Genomic DNA, 15031 nt, shown 5'->3' with positions numbered 1-15031 from the left:
TGAAAATGAGTTATAGACAATGAGACCCAAAGAAACGTCACCTACTCCTTTTCTCCAGAGATGCTGTCTGACCCATTGAGTTACTCCAGCTTTTTGTGTCTATCTTCGGTTATAAACCAGCATCTGCAGTTCCTTCCTGCTCAATATAAGGGAGGTTGGTGTATACAGACCTCCCAACCCTTCCGAATTTGGTGGAAAGTTGCTGCTTTCTTATTTCATTTCCACCATTCCGATTTCGCCTCACATTTATCCGCAAAACGCCTCGCCTCACCCCTGGCCTGGCCTCGCTGCTCGCCTGGCCTGGCCTCCCCACGCAGCGAGGCCCGTTGATGTTGAGAGGGGATGGGGTGGTTAAATGGGGGGGGGGGGGTTGTTGGGGAGGGGGGGGAGTGAGGGGAGGGGGGTGGGGGGCTGAGGAAGGGAGGGGGAGGTAGGGGAGGTGGGGAGAGGAGTGGGGGTGGGAGGGGTGGGGGGAGGAGAGGGGGTTGGGGGGAGGGGAGTGGGGAGTGGAGGTGGGAAAAGGGGGAGGGAGTAGGGGTGGGAGGGAGTGGGGGTGGAGTAGGGGTGGGAGGGAGTGGGGGTAGAGTGAGAGTAGGGCGGTGGGGGAAGAGGGGAGGGGAGTGGGGGTGGGGGATGGTAGTGGGGGGGGAGTAGGGGTGGGGAGGGTGGGGGGGAGTAGGGGTGGGGAGGGTGGGAGGGAGGTTCTTTTATTCAATACCAAGAGAATTGGGATGTGTACGGAAAAAGCAAAATAGAAAAAACAAATCAAGACAAAAAAAAATTTGTGTTGTAAAAAGTATTTCTGTTCAATAACCTTTCTATAAATAGCAGAATATACTCTTGATAGGCCTGTCATTGTACATGTAGTCCAAGAACTACAGGCTGTTGGAAATAATAGTTGTTTTTCACACATGAATATAGCGCAACGCATATGCGCATTTGGCGTGCATACTTTTTTTTTGCTGAAAGGTTGCATTAAGTGCCATATTATGAATTTTGATGTAAAATTCTGAATTTTGGACATCAAAATTCTTAATTTGCAAAATCAAATGTTGGGAGGTCTGTGTACGTGATGGTCTGGGATGTGTCCACAATTTTCTGCAATTTCTAGTGGTCTTGGATGGAGCTGTTCCCAAACCATGCTGTGATGCACCCCGATAAAATGCAGGAAGTACAGAGGCCTGCAGTTGCACACCACCAGGTTCAGGAACTGCTACTTCCTGCCTCTAATCTTACCTCAACAAGAGAACAATGTGGACCTACTCTCGCACTACCATGGACTTGTTTTTTTCTAATCATTTTACACTAATGTCTTGTTTTTTCTTTCTGTCTTTCATAATTTATGTGTAATTTATATTTTATGTGTTTGAATCAATGTGCCTGTGATGCTGCTGCAAGCAACATTTTGATTGTATCTGATGGTATCAGTACCTGTGCATATGACAATAAACTCAACTAAAACTAAAAATGTACTCCTACATCATTAGGCTCCTCAAAGGATTCACTTGATCCCAGCTGTCTACACTTGACATATGGTTCCATCCTCTTCTGGATTTCACTCTCAATATCTCTAATTAGCTAGGGTCCCAAATCCTGCCAAACTTGCACTTTACTTTTAACAGAAACATGTTGGCCCTGAAATCCACATATTTGGCTTTTAAAAGTCTCCCACTTGTCTGATGTCCCATTACTACAAACACTCTTTCCCAGTCAACCTTTGCAAGTTCCTATCTAATGCCATAAAAAATATCTTGCCCCAATTTAGGACTTTAACTTATGGACCAAACCTATCTTTTTCCATAACTATTTTATCATGTTCAATTATTGATGAATTGAATATAAAGGTTAATTGTTAACAGTCAGCCTTCTCTGAAATGTTTTCAGTAGATTTCATTCACAGTTTCTCCATTAATTTCTTCATTTGCTGTAAATGTGAATAAGACTTTGAATATACAGCAAAACAAGATAGAAACGTTAACTGATTTATGCTTATTGATTAAATCATTCTTTTTTCAAGGTTGGACAAGCCCAGTTCGAGTGACACCATCACCACATTCCATTCCTGTTCATCTGAAAACCCATACTTTTAACTTAAATGTGGATCCTTCAGATCAGGTATGTCCAGTTACTGCATATATACTTGAATGAGAACTTTGTCTTTCTACTAAAAATTATCTATAATTAGCAGCACAGTTTTTATTTCAGGTCTTTCATATTTATAAAATATGTATTATCTGTAATTTACCATAGATTACCAGTGATCCAACACCTGGCAGTATAAGAGATGCAAAAGCAAAAAAATACATGTACACTTCAGCCACTCAAAGGTAAGGAAATATAACTGTATTTACTTGTGTATCAATTATGATAAAAAATGTACATTCATTCCCACCAATTTTTTGCTGTGTGTTATAAGAATGCGTGATAGTCAAAGTTCCAGACATGATTTTATTCAGGAACAAGCACCAATGTTAATGGAAAATCAAAAATCTACAGATGGTCAGATAAAAATAGGAAATGCTGGAAACAGTCAGCAGGCCAAGCAAGTGTCTGTAGAAAAAGAAACAGTGTACATTTCAGGTCAGAGACCTTTTATGAGAACTGGGAAAGTGAGAACACAAGCAGACGGTGTGGGAGGACTGAATGGAAATGAGACCAGGATTACCAAGTTGATTCCACTGTTTATACAGCTGTGTAGTTAATGGATCAATGAGGACAATCTGAAAGAGAAATGTAAAAGCTGTGAATTATTATTGCATAAATCTGAAATTAAAAGGAGAAAAACTGAAGGTAGACACAAAATGCTGGAGTAACTCAGCGGGACAGGCAGCATCTCTGGAGAGAAGGAATGAGTGATGTTTCGGGTCGTGACCCATCTTCAGACTGATGTCGGGAGGGGGCGGGACAAAGATAGAATGTAGTTGGAGACAGTAAGACTAGTGGGAGAACTGGGAAGGGGGAGAGGATAAAGGGGGAAAGCAAGGGCTATCTGAAGTTAGAGAAGTCAATGTTCATACCGCTGAGGTGTAAACTACCCAAGCGAAATATGAGGTGCTGTTCTACCAATTTGCGCTGGGCCTCACTCTGACAATGGAGGAGGCCCAGGACAGAAAGGTCAGATTGGGAATGGGAGGGGGGGTTGATGTGCTGAGCCACCGCGAGATAGGGTAGGTTAAGAAGGACTGAGCGGAGGTGTTCAGCGAAACGATCGCCTAGCCTGAGCTTGGTCTCGCTGATGTATAGAAGTTGACACCTGGAACAGGTAAATGGGGTTGGAGGACCTGCAAGTGAACCTCTGCCTCACCTGGAAAGACCGTTTGGGTCCTTGGATGGAGTCGAGGGGGGAGGTAAAGGGACAGGTGTTACATCTCCTGCGGTTGCAGGGGAAAGTACCTGGGGAGGGGGTGGTTTGGGTGGGAAGGGACGAGTTGACCAGGGAGTTTTGGAGGGAACGGTCTCTGCGGAAAGCAGAAAGGGGTGGAGATGGGAAGATGTGGCCAGTAGTGGGATCCCGTTGGAGTGTGGACAAGGGGGACTCTGTCCTTGTTATGAATGGGGAGAGGGGGAGCAAGAGCGGGATATCGAGGAGACCCTAGTGAGAGCCTCATCTATAATGGAAGAGAGGAGAAAAACTGAGTTCATTTAAAATATATAGTATTCCATCCCAGGTAATTGCAGGCCAGTTAGTTTAATACTTAAGTGTGGGGAAATTATTTCATCCTTTCTGGGATAGCACAGGCCTTGTTTAATAAAGGGAGATTTTTTTTAAAAATGACTCGCAGAGACCTCGGGATGCAGTTACATAGTTCCATGAACATGATGACAACTGTGGTCAGTGTGACTAAGAAGGCATTGACGATGCTTGTCAGAATATTGAGTGCAGGTATTGGTGTATCATGTGACAGATGTTGGCAAGGCCACATTTTGGAATACTGTGCAATTCTGGTCAACATGCCAAAGAAAGGAAGTAAAAAAACTGGAAAGGGTTTAAAAAAGATTTAAAAGTATGTTACTAGGTTTGAAAGGTTTGAGATATATGTAAAGACTGGATTAGCTGGGACTTTTCCCCTTGAGTATGGAATGCTGTTCATGACCTTATAGAGGTATACAAAATCGTGAGTGGCATAGATAAGGTGTATAGCCAGTTGTTTTCTCAGGCGAAGGGAGTCAATACCAGATAGCATAAGTTTAAGGTGAAAGGTAAAAGGGACCTGAGGCGCAACTTTTTCACACAGAGAATGGTGCGTACATGGAAAGAGCTGCCAGAGGAAATAATGCAGGTGGGTGTAATTACTACATTTAAAAGACGCTTAGGTACATAAATAAGAAAGGTTTGGAGAAATATCATAAAGGCATATGCAAGCAGGTCTAACTCGATTAAGCAACTTGGTCAGCATAGAAGAGTTGGGCCAAAGGGTCTATTTCCGTACGATATGATTATTACTAAGGCCCATCAATTGGACACGTTAATACTGATTTTCTCTTCTAACCTGTTGAGTGTTTCCAATGTTTTATTTTATAATTTTAGATTTCCAGCTCCTGTAGTGCTTTGATTTTCTATTTATAAAGACAGATTTAATTAGGAGTAGCAATTAAAGATTTGTTAAAGAATAATGTGTCATTGAGGTATAATACAGCAAAATTGTAATTAATTTAGGCTTAAATTGGAATAGTTTATATGAAGGCTTCATTTGAGCACTGTACTACACAAATTACCTTTTTTCCACATTCACTTTCTGTATACCTAAGCTACACGAATGTGAAATAGATTCCTTGAGCAATCAAAAGCAAGATGCTCCTCTACAGTTCTCAGTAAGGTTTTCAGCCTTACCTGAACTGGACAGTATAGTTCACCAACATTTAAGAGTAACGTTATCCAGTTCTACAGTATGGAAACTGTTATACAGTATGAAATCTCTGGGCCAACCCATCCATGCTGACCTAGATACTTGCCGGAGCTAGTCCTATTTGCTTGCATCTGGTCCACATCCTTCTAAATCTTTACTATCCATGTATCTGCCCAAATATTTTTTTAACATTGTAATTGTATCCACATACACAGCTTTCCTCTGGCAGCTTATTCCATATACAGTATCTACCATCTTGCCTCTTGGGTCCCCTTTAAATCATTCCTCCCTCAGTTCAAATCTGGGTCCTCAGTTTAAATGAGGAAATCTGGGTTTTAAACATCTACCTCAGGAAAAAGACTGTGGATATACACCTTCTCTGTGACCGGCATGATTTTGTAAATGTCTTTAAAATTACCCAGCAGCCTCCTAAACTCCAGGGAAAAGAAACCCAGCCCCTCCAGGTTCTGCATGTATCTCAAACCCTCCAGACCCTGTAACATCCTCATGAATCTGTTCTGCGCCCTTTCCAGCAAAATGATATCCTTCCTATAGCTGGGCGACCAAAACTGCACACAGCTCCAGTGATCAGGAGTGAACCTGGGTTGCTGGAGCTATGAGGCAAGAACACCAACTGCTGCTCCACTGTACCACTTGTGTTTTAGTCGTTACATATAATCTGATTATTAATGCAGGACAACCTCTCTTTATAAAATAATTGATATGAAGATTCCTGATGCCTTTAGAAGTATCACGCATAAGTCTTTACGTTAGGGGTTTGCCTGAAGGATGACTGTACCTGCATTCGCTGGGTCCTTGCAATCATCTCTTACTAATTTCATTTATGCAGTTATGTTTAAAACCGTAAAGAAATGCCAGTTCTTTTCTCCTTGATATTTTGAAAATCAAAGAAAATTGAAGTATTATCAAGAGTAAAAGCAGCAATAAAGAAAAATCTAACCAATACATGAAGCAAGTTCCAACAAAGTGAAAAGAAATACACCAAGTCTTTTAACAAAGTACCTTCTTCCTTTCAAAAGTCTGGTTCAGCATTACAGAACTAATGAGAATCTAGTTTTACAGGGTCTTCGATTGCATTTCACCTGTTTCCTGTACCTCATCTTTCACTCCCTCCCCGCAATAGCACAGGGGCAGAATTTCCCTAGTCTTCACCTTTCACTACACAAGCCTCCACATTCAACTGATCATCCTTCACTTATATATACCAGCTCAAATGTGTTTTCGATATCAGGGACATAGCATTTCAAATGATCTGTTCCCGAATAGGCCTGTTTCCGTGTTGCATGATTCTATGACTGAGAATGGAGAGGAGGAGTGGGGGGGGGGGTAAAACAGCCCAGTAAGTAACAGGTTGATTAAGGAGGGATGAAGGATAATGGGCAAACAAAGCCAAATAGGGGAAGAATGGGAGTGGGGGGTAAGAGGGTGAAAGTGGAACAGGATGGAATGTAATATGTGGCATCGTAAAGGGCAAAAAACAAGTTACGAGATAATTCTGGCAGACAAGATAAAGAAAAATCCAAATAATTTTGACAGATATACTAAGAGCAAAGGGATTCAAGGGAGAGAATAAGCCCCCTTAATGACCAAGGGGTCTTCTGTGACTCGAGCCATAGGAGATGGGCCAGGGGTTAAATAAATATTTCTCATCCATATTTACTGAGGTGAAGGACATGAAAACAAAAGAATTGGGAGAAAAGAGTTGCAATGTGCAGGAACATATTTGATTTACAGAAGAGGAGATGCTAACAGTCTTAAAGAATATTGAGGTATGTTAATCACCTGGGCCTGACTAAGCCTATCCTTGGACATTGTGGGATGCTAGGAAAGAAATTGCTGGGGCCCTGACGGAGTTATTTGTATAACTGCACAAGAAGGGGGTGTGATGGGTGGTTACTGGAAGACTGGAGGGTTCCTAGTGTTCTACCTTTATTTAAGAGGGGCCTGACATCAGTTGCTGGATTCTGAGGGACAAGATCCACAAGCATTTAGATAGGTAAGGACTGATTAGAAATAGTACAGTTTTCTGTGTGGGACATCACGTCTCACAAATTTGAAGGAGTCACCAAGAGAATCGACAATGGCAAGGCGATGGATGGTGTTTACTTTGCCATTAGCATGGCCTTTGACTGTGCTGAGTCCACTGATGTTTGTCATTTATATTAACAATTTGGATGACAATGGTTGGTAAATGTGTGGATGGCTCAAAAATTGGTTAATCTGGGCAGTGAAGAAGGCTAAATAAGTTTACAAAAGGATCTGGATCAACCAATGAAGTGGACCAAGGAATGGCAGATGGAATTTAACTCTGATAAGTGTGAGGTGATACATTTTGGTAGGTCAAACCAGGTATGACTTGCACAGTAAATGATAGAGCTCTGGAAAGTATTATAGAGCAGAGACATGTGTAGGAAGAAACTGCAGATGCTGGTTTAGACCGAAGATAGACACAAAAGGCTGGAGTAACTCAGCGGGTCAGACAACATCTTTGGAGAAAAGGAATAGGTGACTTTTCAGGTCGAGAGTAGGGTCTTGACCCAAAACGTCACCTATTCCTTTTCTCCAGAGATGCTGTATGACCTGCTGAGTTATTCCAGCTTTTTGTGTCTACCATAGAGTAGAGAGACGTAGGGGTTTCGCTACACAGTTTCCTGAAAGTGGCGCTGGGTCTCACCCAGTCAATGCAAAGGCCATGGATGGACAGATATCTGTGGGAATGGGAAGGGGAGTTGAAATGGCATGCAATCGGGAGTTTAGGTTAGCTATTGCGGAGAGCATGAAGGTTTCTTCAAACTGGTCGTCTCGTCTGCTTGGTTTCTCACCTTCCTGACATACCAGATTCGAGCACTTGTAATCTTTGTGTCCCCACTCATCAGCCAAGAGCCTCTTTTTCCACCACCTTCCCCTTTCCTTTCGGCTCTATTTGCCCTCCTCAGTCCACCTGTTATTCAACTGCTCCTTCATTCCTTGTCTCATTCCTTACCCTCTCCTCATCCCTTCCCTTTTCCTTTCCCCTCAGCTGTCTTCTCACTCCACTCTGTCTTGAAATAGTGTCTTATAGACAATAGACAATAGACAATAGGTGCAGGAGTAGGCCATTCAGTCCTTCGAGCCAGCACCGCCATTCAATGCGATCATGGCTGATCACTCTCAATCAGTACCCCGTTCCTGCCTTCTCCCCATACCCCCTCACTCCGCTATCCTTAAGAGCTATATCCAGCTCTCTCTTGAAAGCATCCAACGAACTGGCCTCCACTGCCTTCTGAGGCAGAGAATTCCACACCTTCACCACTCTCTGACTGAAAAAGTTCTTCCTCATCTCCGTTCTAAATGGCCTACCCCTTATTCTTAAACTGTGGCCCCTTGTTCTGGACTCCCCCAACATTGGGAACATGTTTCCTGCCTCTAATGTGTCCAATCCCCTAATTATCTTGCATGTTTCAATAAGATCCCCCCTCATCCTTCTAAATTCCAGTGTATACAAGCCCAATCGCTCCAGCCTTTCAACATACGACAGTCCCGCCATTCCGGGAATTAACCTAGTGAACCTACGCTGCACGCCCTCCATAGCAAGAATATCCTTCCTCAAATTTGGAGACCAAAACTGCACACAGTACTCCAGGTGCGGTCTCACCAGGGCCCGGTACAACTGTAGAAGGACCTCTTTGCTCCTATACTCAACTCCTCTTGTTACGAAGGCCAACATTCCATTGGCTTTCTTCACTGCCTGCTGTACCTGCATGCTTCCTTTCATTGACTGATGCACTAGGACACCCAGATCTCGTTGAACTCCCCCTCCTCCTAACTTGACACCATTCAGATAATAATCTGCCTTTCTATTCTTACTTCCAAAGTGAATAACCTCACACTTATCTACATTAAACTGCATCTGCCATGTATCCGCCCACTCACACAACCTGTCCAAGTCACCCTGCAGCCTTATTGCATCTTCCTCACAATTCACACTACCCCCCAGCTTAGTATCATCTGCAAATTTGCTAATGGTACTTTTAATCCCTTCGTCTAAGTCATTAATGTATATCGTAAATAGCTGGGGTCCCAGCACCGAACCTTGCGGTACCCCACTGGTCACTGCCTGCCATTCCGAAAGGGACCCATTTATCCCCACTCTTTGCTTTCTGTCTGTCAACCAATTTTCTATCCATGTCAGTACCCTACCCCCAATACCATGTGCCCTAATTTTGCCCACTAATCTCCTATGTGGGACCTTGTCGAAGGCTTTCTGAAAGTCGAGGTACACCACATCCACTGACTCTCCCCTGTCAATTTTCCTAGTTACACCCTCAAAAAATTCCAGTAGATTTGTCAAGCATGATTTCCCCTTCGTAAATCCATGCTGACTCGGAATGATCCCGTTACTGCTATCCAAATGCTCAGCAATTTCGTCTTTTATAATTGACTCCAGCATCTTCCCCACCACTGATGTCAGACTAACTGGTCTATAATTACCCGTTTTCTCTCTCACTCCTTTCTTAAAAAGTGGGACAACATTTGCTATCCTCCAATCCACAGGAACTGATCCTGGATCTATAGAACATTGAAAAATGATCTCCAATGCTTCCACTATTTCTAGAGCCACCTCCTTAAGTACCCTGGGATGCAGACCATCAGGCCCTGGGGATTTAACAGCCTTCAGTCCCATCAGTCTACCCAAAACCATTTCCTGCCTAATGTGGATTTCCTTCAGTTCCTCCATCACCCTAGGTTCTCCGGCCCCTAGAACATTTGGGAGATTGTGTGTATCTTCCTCAGTGAAGACAGATCCAAAGTAACGGTTTAACTCTTCTGCCATTTCTTTGTTCCCCATAATAAATTCCCCTGCTTCTGTCTTCAAGGGACCCACATTTGCCTTGACTATTTTTTTCCTCTTCACGTACCTAAAAAAACTTTTGCTATCCTTCTTTATATTATTGGCTAGTTTACCCTCGTACCTCATCTTTTCTCCCCGTATTGCCTTTTTAGTTAACTTTTGTTGCTCTTTAAAAGAGTCCCAATCCTCTGTCTTCCCACTCTTTGCTATGTTATACTTCCTCTCCTTAATTTTTATGCTGTCCCTGACTTCCCTTGTCAGCCACAGGTGTCTCTTACTCCCCTTAGAGTCTTTCCACCTCTTTGGAATAAATTGATCCTGCATTATTCCCAGGAATACCTGCCATTGCTGTTCTACCGTCTTCCCTGCTAGGGCCTCCTTCCAGTCAATTTTGGCCAGCTCCTGCCTCATGCCTCTGTAATCCCCTTTGCTATACTGTAATACTGACACTTCTGATTTTCCCTTCTGCCTTTCCATTTGCAGAGTAAAACTTATCATGTTGTGATCACTGCCTCCTAATGGCTCTTTTACCTCTAGTCCCCTTATCAGATCAGGATCATTACACAACACTAAATCCAGAATTGCCTTCTCCCTGGTAGGCTCCAGTACAAGCTGTTCTAAGAACCCATCTCGAAGGCACTCTACAAAAACTCTTTCCTGGGGTCCATTTCCAACCTGATTTTCCCAGTCTACCTGCATGTTGAAATCTCCCATAACCACCGTAACATTACATTGATGACACGCCAATTTTATCTCCTGATTCAACTTGCACCCTATGTCAAGGCTACTGTTTGGGGGCCTATAGATAACTCCCATTAGGGTCTTTTTACCCTTACAATTTCTCATTTCTATCCATACTGATTCAACATCTCCTGATTCTATGTCACCCCTTGCAAGGGAATGAATATCATTCCTTACCATCAGAGCAACCCCACCCCCTCTGCCCACCTGTCTGTCTTTTCTATACGTTGTGTACCCCTGAATATTCAGTTCCCAGCCCTGGTCCTCTTGTAGCCATGTCTCAGTGATCCCTACAACATCATACTTGCCCATGACTAACTGAGCCTCAAGCTCATCCACTTTATTTTTTATACTACGCGCATTTAAGTACAACACTTTAACTTCTGTATTTACCTCCCCTCTCACATCGGTCACAATTGGCCCTGCCCTTAATTTCTTTTCCCCTCTAGAACTTCTGTTCCCATTCTTCCGAGAGTCTTTTGCAATATCTCCTGTATTCCCTTTTACCTCATCTTCATATTCACAATTTGTTAACCCCTCCCCCCCACTACTTAGTTTAAAGCCACAGGTGTCACACTAGCAAACCTGTCTGCCAGAATGATTGTCCCCCTGCTGTTAAGATGTAACCCGTCCCTTTTGTACAAGTCACCCCTAGCCCAGAAGATATCCTAGTGGTCCAGAAATCTAAATCCCTGCTCTCTGCACCAGCCCCTCAGCCATAAATTCATACCCTCTATCTCTCTGTTCCTGGCCTCACCAGCACGAGGTACCGGTAGCAGTCCAGAGATAACCACCTTCGACGTCCTACTTCTCAGTGTTTTTCCCAACTCTCTAAACTCCCGCTGTAGCACCTCCTTCCTCTTCCGCCCGACGTCATTCGTGCCCACGTGCACAACGACTTCAGGTTGATCGCCTTCCCTCACTAGGATTTTCTGAAGCCGGTCCGTGATGTGTTGAACCCTGGCACCAGGGAGGCAACAGACCATCCTCAAGTCCCTCCTGCTGACCCAAAACACCAATTCTTTCCCTCCAAAGATGCTGCTTGGCTGACTAAGTTTCTTCAGCTTTTTTCTCCAGCTATTCTTTTTATATATACCTTAAAATTCCATTGTGTAGTTATATTTATCTATCTGTATTATAGAAATGTCATGCTTGCTTTTTCTAGGCATCTGACGATTCTATGACATAACTAGCATTCACTTTGAAGATTATTTTATGATGTTGCCTATTGATTCTGAATTGTAAGTTTGGTGATTTTCGTGTCTCCTTATTCATCAGACGTTAATGTGGGCTGTGACATTTGTTTTTCCAAAATGCACAGGAGTTATGAAGACGTTAACTGGGACTGTAAGTTACCACCCAAAGTCAAGCCTGCAGATCCAACACAGGACATTCAATCTGACCCTTTGTCACGACATTCAACTCTAAAACGATTCGATCCAAGTCCTCATGTGTGGCAAGTAAGAGTTTGCATTGGACTGTATATGTATTATAGATTTAATATGGAAACATTCAAAATATATTTGCCTAACCTGTTTGTTATTTGATAAACATTAACGTTGATAAATTACAGATATATTCCAACATGATAATTTTCGGAAACATGTTCAACAAAATAAAAAACAAAATTCAGGAAGAACTCAGCCAGTAAAGCAGCATCTCAGAGTCACTGAGTTTCTCCAGCAAGGAAAAAAAACCAGTTAATGTGTCATGTAGGGAATCCTTCATCAGAACTGAGGGAAGAATGGAGTGATGTCAGTTTTGAAAGCAGAGCTTAGAAGAGTGAGGTTTAAGACAAAAAAAGAAGGAGATTAGTTAAGACAGATTGGGTAACGAGGAGCATGAGAACTGACTGCTTGGTGAGGTGACTTTATAAAAACAAGTGAAGAACAGGCCACAGGGATGATAATGGGAATCGATGAGAGTGCAGTTTACCTGAAGCTGTCAGGCAGAACCCAAAATTGTCATCTTCTCAAAATTCAGCACCCTGTCCACGTTTAGATATTATACTTTATTTTGTAATTTTTACTGTCTAAATGGAGAATTTCATATTTTCCTGCACTATATTTCTATTTGCCAGATCTTTCCCCACTTGCTTAAGCTATAGTCCTTTGTGGCCTCATCCTGTTCACTTCACAATTTACTCTCTAACATACCTTTGCTTTTTCAGCAAGTTTAGCACTAATACCATGTGCCCCTTTATTTGTCGTTAGTATAATTTCTACAAAGTTGAGGCACCAGCACTGAATTGCCATTTCTGATGTGCCATTTATTACAGCTCCCCAACCATTTGTGCCTATTCTGTTTCATGTTAGCCAGCTTATCTCCTTTCGATGCTATTTATTCACAAAATGCTGGAGTAACTCAGCAGGTCAGGCAGCATCTCAGGAGAGAAGGAATGGCCGACGTTTCGGGTCGAGACCCTTCTAATACCTTGCTTCTGCACCACGAGCTTTCATTTTCTGTAATAATTTTTTAACTGGCATACTCATGAAGACAAATTCTTTGGAGCCAAATACACAGTGTTTGGGACAAAGACACATCATTTATTTATTTTCTTCTGTACTCCACAATTTGAGATTTAGAAGAGAAAAAAATCACATGTGGCTAAAGTGCACATTGTCAGATTTTATTAAAGGCCATTTTTATATATTTTGGTTTTACCAAGTAAAAATTAGAGCTGTGTTTATACATAGTCCCCCCATTTCAGGGCACCATAATGTTTGGGACATGGCTTCACAGGCATTTGTAATTACTCAGGTGTGTTTAATTGCCTCCTTAACGCAGGTATAGGGGAGAGCTCTCAGCACATAGTCTTTCCTCCAGTCTTTCCATTACCTTTGGAAACTTTTGTTGCTGTTTATCAACATGAGGACCAAAGTTATGCCAATGAAAGTCAAAGAAGCTATTATGAGACTGAGAAACAAGAATAAAACTGTTAGAAACTTCAGCCAAACTTTCGGCTTACCAAAATCAACTGTTTGGAACATCATTAAGAAGAAAGAGAGCACTGGTGAGCTTACTAATCGCAAAGGGACTGGCAGGCCAAGGAAGGCCTCCACAGCTGATGACAGAAGAATTCTCTCTATAATAAACAAAAATCCCCAAACACTTGTCCGACAGATCAGAAACACTCTTCAGGAGTCAGGTGGGTATTTGTCAATGACCACTGTCCGCAGAAGACTTCATGAACATAAATACAGAGGCTACACCGCAAGATGCAAACCACTGGTTAGCTGCCAAAATAGGATGGCCAGGTTACAGTTTGCCAAGAAGTACTTGAGAGAGCAACCACAGTTCTGGAAAAAAGTCTTGTGGTCAGATAAGATGAAGATTAACTTTTATCAGAGTGATGGCAAGAGCAAAGTATGGAGGAGAGAAGGAACTGCCCAAGATCCAAAGCTTACCACCTCATCTGTGAAATACGGTGGTGGGAGTGTTATGGCCTGGGCATGTATGGTTGCTGAAGGTACTGGCTCACTTATCTTCATTAATGATACTGGTGGTAGTAGCATAATGAATTCTGAAGTGTACAGACACATCTTATCTGCTCAAGTTCAAACGAATGCCTCAAAACTCATTGGCCGGCAGTTCATTCTACAGCAAGACAATGATCCCAAACCAGTGTAAGCAGCCTAAAAATATAAAAGACCAAAGTTATTCAGTTTTATTTGAAAAAGACAGCATAGAAACAAGCCTGCCAGCCCACTGAATCCACCCCAACTATCAATCACCCATTCACGCTGGTTCTGTTATCTCACTTTCTCGTCCACTCCCTGCATGCTCGGGGCAATTTACAGAGGCCAATTACCCTACCAACCCACATGTCTTTGGGATGTGGGTAGAAAATGGAACACCTAAAGTAAATGTACATGGTTCCAGGGCGAATGTGCAAACTACACAAACACAACCAAAGATCAGGATTGATCTGGGTCTTTGTCGCTGTAAGGCAGCAGGTCTACCAGCTGTGTCACCCAGTAGATCAAGCAGTATATGGCGAGAATCAGTGTTTCACTCTCTGCAGTTTTTTGTTTCTTTTTACGAAAAGGTAGATGAGTACATCTGCCAAAGTTTTTAATTAATATTTTACTTTTTTAAATACTCAAATCCACCTTTATGTTGAATGAGATTTGCTGAACTTACAATCGTCTTGCACATGATTCAGTTATGAGTAATATGAATATCACAGCTGTTTACAAAAGAGATCATAATTCAGTACAGATTTATGCCCTTTGTAACATGCAACAACAAGTACAGGAAGGCGATAGAGAGCTTAGAGAGCTTAATAACGCTGTGTTAAGACAACAAGCTATCACTTAATGTCAGCAAGATGGAGGAGGTTGGCATTAACTTCACAAAACAGAGTAATGTGCATGCTCCTGTCAGCATCAATGGTGCTGAAATGGAGATGGTTGAGGGCTTCAGGTTCTTGGGCATAAATATCACCATATCACCAATAATTAATCCTGGTCCAATCACATTGACACTGTGGCTAAGAGAGCACACCAATGCCTTGCCTCAGGAAACTAAGGAAAATTGGCACATCTTCAAAGACTCATACCAATTTCTACAGATGCACTTTAAAAAGCAT

The 15031-nt window shown here is 42.5% G+C and overlaps 1 protein-coding gene across 1 annotated transcript in view; it reads left to right on the top strand.

Annotated features, from left to right (window-relative positions):
• The window catches only part of spmip7 (sperm microtubule inner protein 7), a 29956-nt gene that overhangs the window by 8047 nt on the left and 6878 nt on the right, over positions 1-15031 (top strand). The window contains exons 2-4 of the mRNA XM_078418728.1: positions 2018-2115; positions 2251-2327; positions 11762-11900. Coding sequence (XP_078274854.1) covers positions 2018-2115; positions 2251-2327; positions 11762-11900 — 314 coding nt within the window. The remainder of the gene's footprint in view (positions 1-2017; positions 2116-2250; positions 2328-11761; positions 11901-15031) is intronic.

The sequence above is a fragment of the Rhinoraja longicauda genome, chromosome 2 (assembly GCF_053455715.1).
Source record: "Rhinoraja longicauda isolate Sanriku21f chromosome 2, sRhiLon1.1, whole genome shotgun sequence".
Taxonomy (NCBI): Eukaryota; Metazoa; Chordata; class Chondrichthyes; order Rajiformes; family Arhynchobatidae; genus Rhinoraja; species Rhinoraja longicauda.
The sequence above is the reverse complement of the archived record's forward strand: the minus strand, read 5'-3'. Positions and strand labels throughout refer to the sequence as shown.